We start from the raw sequence: 16,429 nt of genomic DNA, 5'->3' as shown, positions 1-16,429 counted from the left end.
CTGACACGTGGCAAAGTTTGAGAATCACTGGCCTCGCTTCTTTATAGATTTTAAATCAAGGAAAGAATAGCTGAGGAATATAGAGTGGGGCAGGTAGCTCTGCATGCTAGATCAGGGCCTGCCAGGCCTTAAGGATACCTGAAACGAACAGCTGAGGCTTCAGAGTCATTGGGACAACCCAGCCTCAGGAGCTCAGGACCAACACCAGAGCTGAAACAATCACGTGCAGAGGCTGGAGGCTCACAATGGTCATTAGAGATTGCTTTCATGCTTTAATCACAAAGTTATTTACCATATAACCCTGGATACAAAGGACAAAGAGCCTGCCAGGAAAAAAAAGAATTCCAAATAGATTTAAAAAGAAAGTACGTGGAAAGGAAAAATTACACTGGTGTCCTCTGATGCCTTTTAAAGTTGTTTCTTGTTTGCTTTGTCTATTTTTCCAAAACTAAGTGATCTCTGGCCTTATTCCTGGCAATAATGCTTTGATTAGAAAGAGAGAGAATGAGAATAAAATGTGCTCTTTGGGAAGCCTGGGTAGCACAGTCAGTAGAGCGTCCAACTCTTGGTTTCGGCGCAGGTCATGATCTCGTGAGGTGGAGCCCTGCATCAGGCTCTGCCCTCAGCGTGGAGTCTGTTTGAGACTCTCTCTCCTTCTCCCTCTGCCCCTCCAACTTGTACTCTCTCACTCTCTCAAATAAATAAATCAATCGTAAAAAAAATGTGCTCTTTAAAAGCATGTCTTTCTTTGTCTGATGTTTAAGAAGAGAGCTGGAAAAACAAAGGTGCTGAGAAGATGGAGACTAAATTGAGCCCAGAGACCTGTGTCTGATATTAACTGTTCAGCCCTGAAAAAGGAAATTTAGCCCATGGCATTTGAAGTGATAGCAAATGATCATAGCTCTCCACACCACCCCTGATATTAAAAATGAATGCTTTCATTATGGCCAGGAGCTGGGACTCCTGACACATGCAACGTGCAGAAGGTGCTGCATTTTATAAGGATCTGGGCAGCAAGCTCAAGGTCATGGTCTGTTTTAAAAATGTTCTCATTAATGAGCAAACAATTTGTGCTTCCCGATGGGAATCCCTGACTCATACAGAAATTAGGAAAAAAGCAAGCAAGCACTGCCATTTCCCTCCTGAAAACAACCCTGTGGGTCAACTGTGAGGTGGGGCCCAACCTTTATTCATGTACTCAGTGACAATGTAGATAGGCTCCTCAGACACCACCGCGTAGAGCTGGACCAACTTGTCATGTTTCAACTTCTTCATGATCTGTGCCTCCTCAAGGAATGACTCCGGGGACATTGTGCCTGGTTTAAGAGTCTTTATGGCTACTTTTGTGTTTCCATTCCAGGTACCTGCACACATCGCACAATATTAAGTCAAATCCAAGATCCTCTTTTGATGGGGAAAAAGAAAGCTTTTAAATCAATAGCTACTTGCATAAAGTTAGAGTTTAACTTAGAAAAACTTAGTATCTTTTTTTGTTGAACAAGGACAATCAAATGTAAGGACTCTGTCAAATATTTTCAATAGGAAAAATGTGTTTCCTTATCACTATATTATGGTTTATAATTCTTGTAACTTTTATTTTGATATGTGCTACTTTCCTTTTCTGGGGCTCACCCATGTGATTACAAATTGGTACCAAAAGCTCTGGATACTTCTTTACAAGGACGAAAGCCCAAAGGTTAGAACAGGCCAGGCCATCCCATAGCTATCCCTTAGGTAGTAGAGTCAGCATGGAAGAAACTCGATTAAGTTCCATCATTTAAAAAAAACATGGCAACACACTGAGGATGTCTGGAGATTACCTCTAGACTTTAACAGTCTGCAGCGGATGGGCTACTTGACTGAGTCCTTGAACAGCTGATATATAAGTAAGATTACAAGTATGCTGATGAGCATTGGCAAGAAGCTCACGGTCTACTTGCCCCATACTTCAACCAGGTAAGGAAAATTCCTCAGGTTTACTGATGATCAGCCACAAGAACAATAGCTTCTATCAGTTAAGAGTGAAAAAATTAAACAGCAGCTAAGAGGGAACAGAAATATTTAGGCATAACATGTTAAAATCAAGTAGGTACAGAGACAGGCCTGGTTTATGATCATTGGTTGCCTCATCTGTAAAATATAGGAATGGAACTGGATTATCTTTTGAATCTCTTACAGCCCCAAAATTAAGAAAAAAATAAAATCTAGGTTCAATGTGTATTCCATTATTAGTCCTATGACTTTGACTTAAAACTCTAACGGAAACAGGAAAATCTGCTAAGTTAGATTATGCCTTTTTTATTTAGAAAAGAAACTGGTTTAAATTAACTAAGATTTTTATATTTAATATAATTGATTTTAGAATTAAAAAATTCTGTAAACTTTTGTCATCCTGTTTAAGACACGGTTCATATAATTACAAAATGCAACCCATAAAAATCTAAGTTATGAAAGAACAGTGGCTTAAAGAAGAGTTAATTCAAACTTTATAAAATATCTGACCACTAAATGTAAATGGAAAAATCTGACAATCTGTAAGTGGTCTTTGCTATTTAAGTGCTGTTAGCATCCCCAAATTTTAAATAGAGTTTCTTCTCTAATAACAACCTAGTTAGTCTCACTGGCATTCCATCCTGATCCTGAACTACCATAACATGATGTTTTATGTTCAGTGGGAAACAGATTCTTAATAATATGGCATAATGATTTAAAGTTAATAACTATAAAGTTTGAAAATAAATTTTTGTATAATGTCTGATTCTTCCTGACTGTATAAGTGATTGAATTAAAATCCTTGGCATCCACAACTTCAATTATAAATTGGGCAGATGAGGGAGAGGAAGGCCATTTATATAAAAGACATTTATATACACTTCCTATATAGTAGCTTACACATGCACATATAAATGTGTATGTCTGAGTGTCCATCTCTAACCTTATTGCTATATCTATGTCTTTGTAATACTTATTCCTTGCCAGGCTCTGTTCCAAGTGCTTTAACTGTGTTAAATCTTTTAATGCTGACCACCCCTAAACACCTACAGCTATACATAGCAACAGGTACCTCTCTTTATTGTTTTGAATTGAATCTAAGAAGGAAAGAATGAGGATTCCATAAGCACCAACATCTGTCTCACTGACGGATGTGCTTGGGTGGGGCCAAAATCATGGATTTTCTCTAAGCAAAGCTGCAACTGACCCAAAGGGTGTTATAAAAGCAGTGGGAGGCGCCCAGTGCAGTTAGCCTTATCAACGACATGACAACCAAATTAAGAGAAATAGGAGTGTCTACTGAGCATCTACTATGCACAGGGACTCTAAGTATATTGTCCTATGTAATCCTCAATCTTATAAAGTAGGTATCATTCCAATTTTACAGATGAGGGAACTAAGGCTCAAAGAGGTTAAATTAGCCCCTTGCCCATGTTAATCAGCTAGTAAAGATTCAAACCCAGGCCCATTGAGCAAAAAATCCCATGGTCTTTCCCTATAGTAACCCATCTATAGTATCTTACCTTCCTAGGCCTTAGGAAGAGGAAACAAGGGATTCTTACTGTATTGGTTTCTTGTTCTGTGTGAGCCTGCCTTCATTAACCATATGAAGAAGGATGGAAAAGTACAGCAAAGTGTCACCATATTCTCAAAATCTGGATGTCCTGTGCCTAGCTAGCTACCCAGGTTAAATGTCTTGGTCCCAATGACTGTGTGGGTATTTTTGCCCCAAACTGTCTTTTTAATTGGCTTTGAAATGCAGCCAAAATGAAATGTGCCCTCTGCCTTACCAAGCCACACTTCAGCGAAACACCCCTGACCCAGCTTCTTCTCCAGAAACAATGAATCACGTGCAACTTCCCAAGCATCTTTAGCCAATCCAGAAGTTTGTGGGGTACAACTCGATGCAATCAGAGTTAAGTTAAAACATAAACCATCAGCTTTCTCTACAGGAAAGGGAATTAATAAAGAAAACACAGTCCTTATAATCCATAATTATGCATGCACTAGGAAAGATGGAAGGTGACTTCCCCTTTAAGGAGACACTGATTTCACTGGGAAAACATCTGCACTTGAAAATGAAAGGCAAGGCATTTGTGCAGGCTGCAACATTCCTTGTACTATTTTCTGGCTTATGAATTGAAACTCCTATCATAGCATAATTTGAGCCATCTGCCAATCTTGACCACTATCTCTCTTTTGGAAATTCCAGTTTTGAAATCCAAATCAAATGTATAATTCCCCACTATTAGTAATTTAAACCTTCTTCCGGGTCATAAAGTCTTTATTTTTCACCTTCCATCTTTGATGTTTGGGACTTCCCAAACGAGAGAGCTAGTAATAGAATAATTGAGTCTCAGCATACCCATCCATACTTCCCCAAACTGCCCATTTCCCAGTCTCTTGATCAACTGCAGGGATTCTCGAGGGATTTCCCAGACATCTTTGGTTTTGACAGACAGATCGGTAAGCCTTGGCATCCCTTTATGACAGGGAACTACTAGGCGGCAGCAGAGACCTGCGGCTCTCTCTGATGGAGTGGGGACAGCAGCAGGAGAGGGAGAGAAAAGCAGAACACGTGAGACAACACTTATAGTCACACAAATCCAGCGAGCGCACAGCGTTGCTCAAAACAGTGCTACATTGGCAGAGAACTGCACATATCTTGGAAGATTAGACACCACACATTGAAACATGTTCATTGGAGGTAGGACAGAGGACATTTCAGATGTGAACTGCTCTGTGCCTCCAGGTATAATATAGGCTACACAAATATACGGGTACAGGTATGGCTGTTTTGGTTTCTATACTAAGGAAGAAAAACATTTTCCACCCAATATGCTAAGATCATGTCTCTGGAACCCTAAAATACCTCCACTGATTTCAAAAGGTACCTTTGGACTACAGAATGTCAGCACGACTGTCCCCTCCCTCTCTAATATCAAGGGTTTAGGGACTTTCTTTGCTTTAAATATATTTAAAATTGTAATTTCAGTACAGGATTTTTTTCCATAGAATGTTAGACTGTTATAAACTAGTAAGACTGAAGATTATACCTGGCAGGGGAAAAAGAGGTCACATTTCTCTAGGATTTCTTTGGCATTTTAACTGACTCTATTCTACCGGTCAGATACTCTCGCTTCTTTGATATTTCCCATAAAAAAAAATCTTTATAACAGTCTCCAATGTATAATTTAGAAATCTGGTTTCAAAGCAGAAAGAAAGGAAACTGAAATCTGCAGAAACTCAAGGATGTGAAAGCACTCTATCTACTATGAAAAAGACAAAGGAAAAAAGTTATCACTATTGGGTTATTTGGAATTTTTTTCTTCTCTCTTTCTCTCTCTTTTTTTTTGAAGAATATACCTTTTAGAATCTAGCAGTGGTGAGGGGGAGAAATTGCCTGAATGCCAAGTGAAACATCCATCAGGTAAGAAAAGGTAACAAAGCATGAGGAATCAGGGCAGTGACAAAGGCTGGAGAGAGCCTGGCTTGTGAGGTAGACAGAGCCCCGCCCCACCGCACCCCACTGGGGGCCCTTCAGATCCAGGGAAATCACATGTAGTGTTGTTGTCTTTTCTCTGGGAACCAGTTCTAAGTTACTTTTTACTCCTTTCTTTTTGGTAGAGTCCGTTCTGAGATGTTTAGGCAGGAAATTATTTATGTGTCAATGTTTCAAAGGCACTTTGTTGGGTGGGAGAGAGAAAGAGGGAAGAGCAAAAGCCAATATAAAAACAAATCTAACTTGAGATGGATTTTTTTTTTTTAAGATTAAAAGAAGTCTATTGCTCTTCATATCCCTCCTCTCCTTCCAGCTTTACGATGTTATTAAGGTGCCCTTTTCCAACACAATATTTTCAAATGATCCAAACCCTGGGGATCCTGCTGATGTTTGGCTGTAATGAAATATATTTCGGCATTTGAAAAATCCTTACACATGCAGGCATTTCGAGGATGTTGCTTAAGCTCAGGGAGATAGTCTGCTTCATTTCTACTAAATATTTCATTAGAATCCACATAAACTAAAGCTACCCAATGCCCTAATCAACGAGTACTCCAAGTGTTGTTAATTTTTTCACTTTTTCATTAGTGCCCAGGATCAATCGATAGGCATTTCTTAAAAGATTGCCATTTTCAAAAGATTGCTTTTTTTGGTTCTAAAAAATTATACACACATTTTTTTTAAATGAATGTACATAGAGCAATAGTTGAGGTCAAGTCATGTGCTATTTTGGGGTTTTGTTATTGTCCTGAAGAACAATATAAAATGTGTGTATGTGGGGATGCATATATATATGTATATGTGTGTATATATGTGTACACACACATATACAGATCACAAAAAAACTACTGGGTTTAATGGGACATAGATCTGTATCTGTACATATGTATCTATATAAAAATCCACCTGTGTGTATATGTTATATAGTGGGATACTCTTGCTAATCTTGGAAAGAAAGTGATCATTTTGACACCTGTATATAAGACCACATCCTTAACTAAAATGTACAGACTGTGCACCTAAACACCTAATAAGTATATATTTCTAGGAACAACACACTAACAGTGACATTGGGGGTTAGGACAGAGACTGATCTACTGACTGTTTCTAAGTTTAATACAATAGCGTAACCGAGCTAGGAGCTCTGGGTCACATAGTCTACATCTAGTTAGGAAACTAGATGGGTGGGGAAGTAGAACATGATAAATGGATTGCAAAATTCATCTGGTCATGGGAATGAAAAGTATGTGCAGCCATTCCTGTTGAGTGCTGAGTGTGAACTGGGGGCCCCCAGCAGGAGCCCCCCTGTGAGCTCCCTCCCAGACACTGCTCCCTCTCCTGTCACGGTTTCTGATTACAGACCCCAGGGGAACAGGAAAAGATGACAACGTTTACAATTTAACTTACTGCTTTGTACTTGGGAACTAGAATGTTGTATAGAGTCTTTTTTTTTAAAGATTTTATTTATTTATTTAACAGAGAGAGACACAGCGAGATCTTTTGGCAAATGTATGGAACTAATAATAACTCTGGTAGAAAGACATCAATAGAATCTATTCAGCCAAGCCCCACCTTGTGTGGCTGGCAAAGAAAACTGTCACTCCTGACCTCATATATGCTTGTATTCTGCACCCCCCCCCCCGCAGCCTCCCCCGCTGCAGCCCTCCCACCCCCCATGCCCCCAGTGCCTACCCATTCCCTCCAGGGTACCACTGGTTAGTAGTTAGTTAGAATTAGGGTTACCTGAGTAATGTTGTACAAGCTGCTGAAGTGTTTCAAACTGGGCCCGGGTGGTAATATAGTATCCACCATTGTCAAGTTTGCGAATTTTATAATGTTTGACGTGGTCTCCTTTCATATCATCCCAATCTCGGATTGACAGTGAATAGGCACCTGGTAAATAGGCAAAGCGTTAGCAGCTCCAATCATTTGGAGAGCTCATTTGTTTTTTGGGTCCCATTTACTTGATGAATAATTATGAAGAGGACGCACAGGCACACATGCACGCACCTGCGTGCACACACATGCGCACACACACACTTCCACTCAGTAACAGAAGAAAACACCTCTTTCTTGCAAATGTCAGAAGATATGAGCAATTAAGTGATTTTATCCTTGAGAATGAAAGCCTCCTGGGTTTTTTCCTACCATACTCTCTTCAGTACCCTCGTGTTGCCCAATACGGTAATAGACCCAACTCCTCTGGGGGTGGATGAAGAGAAACACAGGCGCTGGGGTCGCTCTCCTCAGCTTCCTGGCCATGGAGTGTTGCAGGGGCAGTGGCAGTGTGTGTGAAACAAGTGTAAGGACTGTTTCTCTAGAAGGGAGCCTCCAGTTTCTACTTGGCAACATTGTCTCGGGAGCAGATCACCATGTCTGGTAGATGGAGCTAGAAGGCCACGGCTGCTCCCTTCCCTCAGTCCAGCTTCTCTTATGGGCTCTCAGATGTGGTTAAATAATGAAAGGCCAGTGGCTGGAGGAAAAGCGGTCCTCAGTTTCAATAAAACAAAAGGAATGCAAAAACAACCTGGAGGAGTGGTGCCTGAGCAACTAAAAGTTGTAGAAAGTCCTAATTCTAAAGAACTGCTGCAAATTCTATGATCGTGCATGCCTGCAGGAATGAAGCTGCCCGGCCCCCGTTTCCAGAGGAAGGCTTGATTCTGAGCCTCTGTAGTCCTTTCGGACTCCAGAGCCTGGAGGGAAAACTGAAAATAGGACTCTGCTCACAAGGTGGGGAGGATATGTGCCATTTAAAAATCCTTGTACATTACAGATAAGCCTTTCATCCCCTCTGACTAATCCACAGATCTGAATGACAACCAAGTTCTTTAACTCTTTATCTTACCTTTGGTGGTTTCACTTTCACGGATAAGAAAGGTACCTCTCGGGTTTCCAAAGGACAAAAGCTGTCGCTCAGCATCTTTTCGGCCAAGTTTTCCAAAGTACCACCTTTAAATGAGATCAAGGGAAGGAAGCATTTTGTAAGGATCATTTACAAAAATGTAATAGCCAGCCTCCTCACCCCTGATCGCATCCGTAGCCTTTCCCTGTACGTGTCTTCCTAGCCTCATCTAGTTCCCTTTCAGTCTGCCCCTGATTCCATCCCTACTCCATCTCTTTCACTCTTTGAAGAAACAAAAATCAGATTTGAGTTGTGGGCGATTTCCCTTCCCTTCCAGAGGTGACAAGAACCGGTTTGTGTTAAAACTGCCACCTGCATTCACAAAAAGAGAAATCTAAGACCCTGCTTTGAAATGGCAACTGCAGGAGACCCTTCCCACGCCCATCTACAAGACCCTGGCATTTCTGAGCATAATTATGCTCAGAAATAATGAAACATAGCCTTAGTCTACATAAAGATCATTAATCAAGCATTAAAAAAAAAGAGTCAGTATGGATAAAGAACAAAGACATATTTTCAGTAACTTTGTACCTATGACAACTTTGAAAAAAATTGTCAAGACTACCCCGAATTGAGATGACTCCTGCCCTTGGATGCTTGCTTCCATGCTCTTCCTGGCCAGCAGGTGTGAGGACGTGGGTAAATGAAAGGCGCTGGCGTAGCAGATGGGTGGGCATCTGCGCATGTGCGCTCGGCACAGCTGCAGGGACAGGTCACTAGGCGCAGTCAACAAGCACGTCTTTACAAATGACTGGCATTGCAGACGTTTCCTATCCTCCTTGTGACGACACTCTGGTCCCATGTGAGAAGGCATCACATCCAGTGACCTCACAACCTCTGCTATTTATCTCTTCCCTTCCCTTCCACTCTCCAGCCCTAACCATGGCCCGGCAATTAGCTAACGTCTCTGCACGAGGTGCTGAATCCAAGGCAGAATTCAGGAGCACCCCATCGGAATCTGTGCCCAGAAACAATTTTAGAATATTCAACTGTGAAAGGATTCAGTTTCTAAAGTGAAATTTTAATTCATTATACTTGAACATAGCTATTATGTGTTCACTGTCAAATTCTTTTGTGAATGAAAGAGGCTCACTGAAGATAAGAAAAGATACGCTGCAAGCGAGCTCCTCAGTGACTTTTAAAGGCACCGGACTGTGTAACGATCCTAATTTAGCACTAGGTGGTAGAAAGAGAATCACAACAATTATTTATGAGAAATGACTTTCTGGGTTTGCATCGGTCACCCAATGAAAATGCAGTATAAATGTGAACAGTGGTGAAAAAAGAGCTGTTAGAACAATGGATGGAACTAAAACAATAGCATTTTCAGATAATGGTAATTAATTGCCTATGTAACACCATATGCATTATCTTCTTAAAACGCTAATTTATTCTTTGAAAACAAATTATTTAAAAAATTCATTACATTATACATATATATAACTTAAATATATAGTTCGTAGGTTCCCAGTTAAATAAAAATAATGCCACATTTTAGTGGTACCTTTTATTCTGAAAGAACACAAAGATGTTTGAAAATCTGCCCTAAAATAAAAATTCAATACAAATTCCTTTATTCTCTGATGATAAAACACACTCACTAGGAAAAAAAAGGAGTGCAGAACCACTGAGTATTTGAGAGTGGGGAACAAAAACGATCGTCTTAGAGCAAATATAAAGGAATTTAAAGCAAGATGGTGATCCAGTTGGGGATTTGGCTGGGGTGTGCAGTCTAATCCCCCTTACCGTGCTTAAACAAATCCAGGGCAAAATGCAATATCAGAGCCAAAGGCTGGGCCTCGTGTCTGACTTTCCTTGACTCCCTTACTGGTAAGGCAAGACTACCAGAACAGGCAGATTCCGCAGGGTGTCAGGGAGGAGGACAGGTCCCCAAGTTTGGGAGTCATGGGCCAGTTTTCTTTCCCTTAGTTCAGAAATGAGGGCCCTCACACAAACCACTCTGATAGTCCTCCCTTTTGGAGGTGCCCATGAATCTCCACAGGTGAGGAGAAGGAATAATAGCTGTCCCTTCTAGAATCCCCTCAGCCTACTGACCATCTTCCCAAACTGGTACCAAGTGAAATCCCTGGTCCAACAGAGAGACCAACGAAGACCCCAACTCAAAGGAAAGGAGCATCTGAAATGCATCATCAGAGGATTTCCCGAGTTGTGGAACATGCTGTATGTGAGATACTTCTATGTGGGGCATGGAAGGTATGTCTTCAGTACCCCCTTAATATTTCTGATTACACTGAGAAAGAAAATGTCAAGCTGATGTTTAATAATTATTTGCCCCCCGGCCCCCTCCCACCATTCTCTTTCCCTCCCTACTCCCATTCCTTCTCCTTCCCTCTCTCCTTTTTTTTTCAGCAGACTATAGGCTTAGAACTTTGGGTTCACAGTAATAATACATGCTCTGGCCAGAACTTCATCACATTTTCCTGATTAGTTTCTATCTATGGCAAGTAATACTGGGTTTTCACTAGGGTTCTGATATAAAGTTCCCTTTTGAAATAAGTATGTTTTTAAAAAGCAGGTGTAAAGAAAAATATTAAGTTAATAATAGTACAAGTGTTACATAGATATGGCAAAAACCACAGCACGATGCCTGGGGAAACAGGGCATCACCACATTCTCTCAACCCTGAAATCACTCTAGTGAATTTCTTCTCCCTCCAGCACAAAGTTAATGGCATTTTATTGTGACAGCTAACTTTTAAAGGCAAGTAGTTGAGTGAAAGCAACAAAACAAAACATACTCTTCTGCCTGGATAGAGTCAACTGGAGCCACATAATTGCTGGGAATGTAACCAGTCTCTCCGGTTGTTAAGGAGCGGGCTTCCCACCAATCTCCTTCCCTGCAGAGAACAAAGAGAAAAGGAAGTGAATGTGTTGACCATTTCAATGTTCTGCAGTTAGACTCAATGCTGTATGAGTAAAAGACCATCTCCTAGTCATTCCACTGCCTGATTTCTCCAAACTCCAACATAGCCCTTTCTAAGGGTCACACGGCTACAATCTGAGTCAACTGTGACTTGAATCCCATGCTGTCTCTCATTTCTTATTTTATTTGCAAATTAATAATGTAGGACCCTGGCCATGAGAGAGCTCTCTTGGGGTGGAGGGGCATTTTGCTTGGTAAGTATCCCCAACTCGGACAGAGGGGGAAGGGAACCCAGCCTCAGGCTACTTTAGAAAAACCCTGTAACCACAAAAACAAAATGGTGGTTATGTGAGGTGAAGGATGTGTTATTGTGGTAAACATTCACAATATATACGTGTGTCAACCCATCACATTGTACACACTGTACACCATACACATTGTACACACTGTACACCATACACATTGTACACAACCCATCACAACCTACACAATGTTATGTGTCCGTTATATCTCAGCAAAGCTAGAAGAAAAACAAAGCATGCATTAACACTACTAATTTAGCTAAATCTCTATTTCGGCTCACATCGAGGTAAGCAGCATCCTGTGGTATTGCTGGAGAGATGCAAACTGCTGGTTCTAGTGTTTTTTGTTAGCCATTAAACAGATGTATCAGAAAAGAAAAGAAAAACAGATCATCTGCAGATCATCTGAGAAAGGAAGCCTGCTAGGAGGCCCAGGAAGGAATGAAAGCCTACTCCTAATACCTGCCTTACTTGCTCTCAAGACAATGGGTAGCATGATAAGGACAACAGGTTAAGCCTCGTTCAGAAGTTTTCAACCTGAGGTTATTTCATCAACTACTGACAGCACTGACCTGAGTCTGGTGGGCAGGAGAGGAAGGGCGGGTACAGCTGTGTGTGTACAGGTGGGGGGGGTGCAGGTGGGGACAAAAACTGGCCTGGCACTGAGGCTCTGAGTCTCACCATTCTGTGAGACCCAGTGTTCCAGATGATAGCCTGTCTCAGTAGGGAGAGGGGGGCGGGCTCTCAGAACCGCAGACAGAAGGATGTGAAACGGGGGCTTGTACCACCACTCGCAGCTCAGGACAAACGGGTCAGTTCAATGGCTAGAGTTTGTGTGTTAGGCTCACGGCAGTGGACGTGTGACAGAGAGCAGGGATGGAATGTGTGACTCTCCCCACACACATATGTGGGGCTGCAGCCCTACCACGAGCGCATCCACAGAACCCTGCACCAGCCTGAGGCCAGGGGTGTGAGGGCAGGGGAGGAGGCGAGGTCAATGCTCCTGAGCATACCGAGACCTGTCAGACTGCTCTTCAGCAGGGGCCCAGCGCCTTCTCTCCTTCCATTTTCTGGTCCTTGGAGGCAGCAAGAAAAACCCCTAGCCTTTTTTTTTTTTTTTAAATCATTTTGTGGCTGGGCTCTGTGTCAAAACCCTCAGCCAGGGAAGAAAACGTGTTGGCTTTTGGCCCTGGTCAAGATCTTCCTCCGGCTGATGGGATTAGGTAGAGAATAATCAGCCTCTGTATTAACAGAAGCCTTACTCGAGAGCCCCATTCTCCAAAGACCGACTCTCTGAGCAAGCTGACCGATGAGCAGCAATTGTAGATAAAATTTAATAAAACAACAGGCAAATGGTGACAAGCCTGCACGTACTCTGGGTGTGGCTGTGGGGCAGAGCTTGGCGGCACAGGTGACACAAAATAGCCCACGAAAAAATGGGGTGCTGGCAAAGGCTTTTAAAAACTTATGTCTTTTTTTTTTTTTAAGATTTATTTATTTTAGAGGCGGGGAGGGGCAGAGGGAGAGAGAGGGAGAGAGAGAAGCTTAAGCAGGGTCTGTGATGCAGGGCTCCATCTTACAACCCTGATATCAGGACCTGAGCCGAAACCAAGAACTAGACACTTAAACAACTACACCACCCAGGTGCCTCTAAAAACTTATGTTTTAATTCATTTTTCAGTCTTTCTTTTTTCACTCTATTACACAAATTTAAATAGATAAATCAACCAAAACAGAGAGATAACTTTTCATACCCAGGAAATGCTTTGTTAATAAACCTTATTTTTAGCTTATGTCCAGATTTGTCTTAGGAAATGACTGATACATGCCAGGGGATATATGTGTATATGAACACCTACGAACCCACCACTCAACTCAAGAGCTGGGTCTTCACTGATTGTGTGGAATCTACTCTGTGTGGCTCCCCTATTGGATTCCTCTGCCTTTTGGCCTCAACTCATGAAATTAAAATTGTTAACCTTTGAGCAGTTTGTATTGGTTTCATTTCCATGTCCTCTAAAAGAAATACATATAGTTGTTAACTATATCATCTAGGAACACATGTGGAAGTTAATTTTTTTTGAACACATGCTAAGAAATGGCTTTGGAGGCTTTTATGATAGCAGTGTTTATTGCTCTGAAATTCCACCAGATGGAGACATTTCATCATAAAAAAATTAACAATACCCATCATCTCCCCACCTTCTCCTTTCTCTTTCCCTTACTCCATCCACCTCCTAAACCCCACACCCAGGAAATGCTCCAAAATAGTAAAAAATTAAGAGCTTTCAGCAGAAGCTTACCTTTAATTGCAACCTTCATCATGTTAGTTCTGATTTAAATTAAGAAGACCGTCTAGTATCAATGTAGGGGTACATGGAAATGTCACCTGAGGCAGGAAGCCAATACACTTTGCTGGGGCTGGGACAAGCCCAGTCTTATTCAGATGATCTGGGATTTTTTTTTTTTTTTTGAAGATTTTATTTATTTGATAGAGAGACAGCCAGAGAGGGAACACAAGCAGGGGGAGTGGGAGAGGGAGAAGCAGGCTTTCCACAGAGCAGGAAGCCAGATGCAGGGCTCAATCCCAGGACCCTGGGATCATGACCTGAGCAATAGGCAGACGCTTAATGACTGAGCCACCCAGGTGCCCCGTCAGATGATCTGGGATTAATCAAGTATGGTTGACCCTTGAACAACATGGGTTTGAACTGCATGGGTCCACTTATATGCAGATCTTTTCCCATAAAAACAGTACAGTACACGTACTCTCTTCCTTAGGATTTTAATAACATTTTCTTTTCTCTAGCTCACTTTATTCTAAGAACACAGTATATATAATACATATATGAAATATGTGTTGACTGTTTACATTATTGGTAAGGCTTCCAGTCAACAGTAGGCTATTAGAAGTTTTTGGGGAGTCAAGGTTATATGCAGTGGGGGGAGCTGGTGCCCCCAACCTGTCCATTGTTCAAGGGTCAACAACAATTTCCATTCCAAATCCAGTATTAATATCTCATTTTGATATTGGCACCTAAATAGTTTAGCACAGATTAGAATCCAACTATCAGCTCATTCTAAAGTCATGTATCAGGAATTCACGATTTTCTCTTAAGTGACTCCATTAATCTCACAAGGGTTTTTAGTTACTCATGAGAAAGATAAAATCCTTTTCTTTTTTGAGGCCACCCAGGGTCACTTTTTCCATCAAAGGCGATATGAGGTGACAAGGAAACAATGTATTATGTAGTAAGCCTCACAGGTTGGGCCCAGAGAGGCTGGTACAGACTCAAAACATCCCTCAAAAAAAATCTTTTGAGCAAATGAATAAATCATCTTTTTAATACATTAGAAGTCCAATTCACCCACAAATAATATTCTTTACAAATCATTCACCTTGATTTAGGAAAACAATCTTTACTATGCTACTTTTTACTTCTTAAATTATTGTGAGTAATTAACATTATTAAAACTGCACCTTAAAAAAACCTGTTCTTACAGTTCAGATATTTCATTAATTCAGTGTTGGTGAGATTTTCTTTAACTGTTATCTTGCTTATATGATTTATAGTTCTCAAATATATGATTTAAGGTTCTGGTTTAGAATAACTTTTAAGTTTTTTTAAGAGCTTCCCCTATTCCTCTAATTTAAATACTTATTGAAAGAGCCTGTTCTCAATCCCCAAAATTGCTCATTGGGTTTGTTGGCCCCCTGATCCAGCCAGGAAGTGGCATTTGCACATAGAAGTCAGCCTGATCCGTTGAGCTGTGGAGTTTTATTATAAATGCTATATTCTTTCTCAGTTTGGTTACTGCCATCTTACTGTTTGAGAGCATATCCATAACAATTTTATCATATGCATAGATGGGAGTCTAACCTAGCATTTCTCCTTATCAAGAGGAAAAGAACTTTAAAGGAGTCACTACTGTAGGCACTATTCTACTCTGTGTAACATGGTTATTATATTTTAAAGAGTCAGTGTTTTTAGGTGGTAAATCACTAAGGATTTCCTATTTCACGTGAAAATAGGGAATAAAATAGATGAATTTCCATAGTTTGTAAAATGGGTTCAAGTTTCATAATGTCCAAATGCACTACACTGAGCACTCGTAACAGGTGAAGAACCCTTAGCCCATGCTGGGCAGCAGTGCCCACTGGCTCTAGGCACAAGCACACGTGTGTACCACACAAAGGCCAGCCCTGCCACCACCGGTTTCTGCCTCTGGACAGGGTAAGGGGTGGGAGGACACATGCACTAGATGGTGCAGCAGCTGCCCCAGGGAGAGCAGAGCGCCATCCCCTTCCCCTCCCCCGCCCCAGCGGAGGAGAGCCCGGGCTGGGAGGGGCTGGGGGAGGGGAAGGAGCCACAGGCCATCTGGTTCTCTATTACTGCTTTGTCTGTCCATGATTTCCTCTTCCCTGTTATTACCCCTTACTTCCAGATACTGTATTTGTTGTAAAAACCTTATTTTTTCCCCCATAACCTTGGAAAAGGGCATTTAAAATGGCATGTAGGATGAGGAATTCTACTGGCAAGAAGGAAGAACATTAAATAAAGGGAAAAAAACCTTCGTAATATTTTCTTCGAAGAGAACAAGGCCAGAGGCTCGAAGCCTGTAAATATTAGAGGCCATGCATGCAAATCATAAAATACCGACTGAGATAGACTGGATCTTCCTGGAATGTTTCTCCAAAATTTCAATTGACTGCCATTGTAGAACCTATCCAGATTAACAAAGGAAGAAGTCACGAATTTGACTTTGGCAAGGACCGGCTTTCCAAGTTGCTCAGGATCCGATGTGTAGATCCCCCTGCAGTGTGGACAAACCCCGCAGAGGAACAGC

At 41.4% G+C, this 16,429-nt stretch overlaps 1 protein-coding gene across 5 annotated transcripts in view; it reads right to left on the bottom strand.

The window, feature by feature from the left end:
* FYN (FYN proto-oncogene, Src family tyrosine kinase) overlaps positions 1–16,429 on the bottom strand; it is a 209,792-nt gene that overhangs the window by 33,037 nt on the left and 160,326 nt on the right. For 4 of the 5 annotated variants that reach the window (XM_028104113.2, XM_028104112.2, XM_088023887.1 and 1 more), the window contains 5 exons: positions 11,155–11,253; positions 8,340–8,443; positions 7,238–7,387; positions 3,783–3,938; positions 1,185–1,364 (listed from right to left, as the gene is read on the bottom strand). In XM_028104113.2, the coding sequence (XP_027959914.1) occupies positions 1,185–1,364; positions 3,783–3,938; positions 7,238–7,387; positions 8,340–8,443; positions 11,155–11,253 (689 nt within the window). The remainder of the gene's footprint in view (positions 1–1,184; positions 1,365–3,782; positions 3,939–7,237; positions 7,388–8,339; positions 8,444–11,154; positions 11,254–16,429) is intronic. The other variant, XM_028104114.2, reaches the window with a different exon arrangement.

Source organism: Eumetopias jubatus, unplaced genomic scaffold (genome assembly GCF_037043125.1).
Source record: "Eumetopias jubatus isolate StellerSeaLion01/CBP00866 unplaced genomic scaffold, mEumJub1_p1.0 scaffold_6, whole genome shotgun sequence".
Taxonomy (NCBI): Eukaryota; Metazoa; Chordata; class Mammalia; order Carnivora; family Otariidae; genus Eumetopias; species Eumetopias jubatus.
Note: the sequence above shows the minus strand (reverse complement) of the source record. Positions and strands in the feature narration are given on the sequence as shown.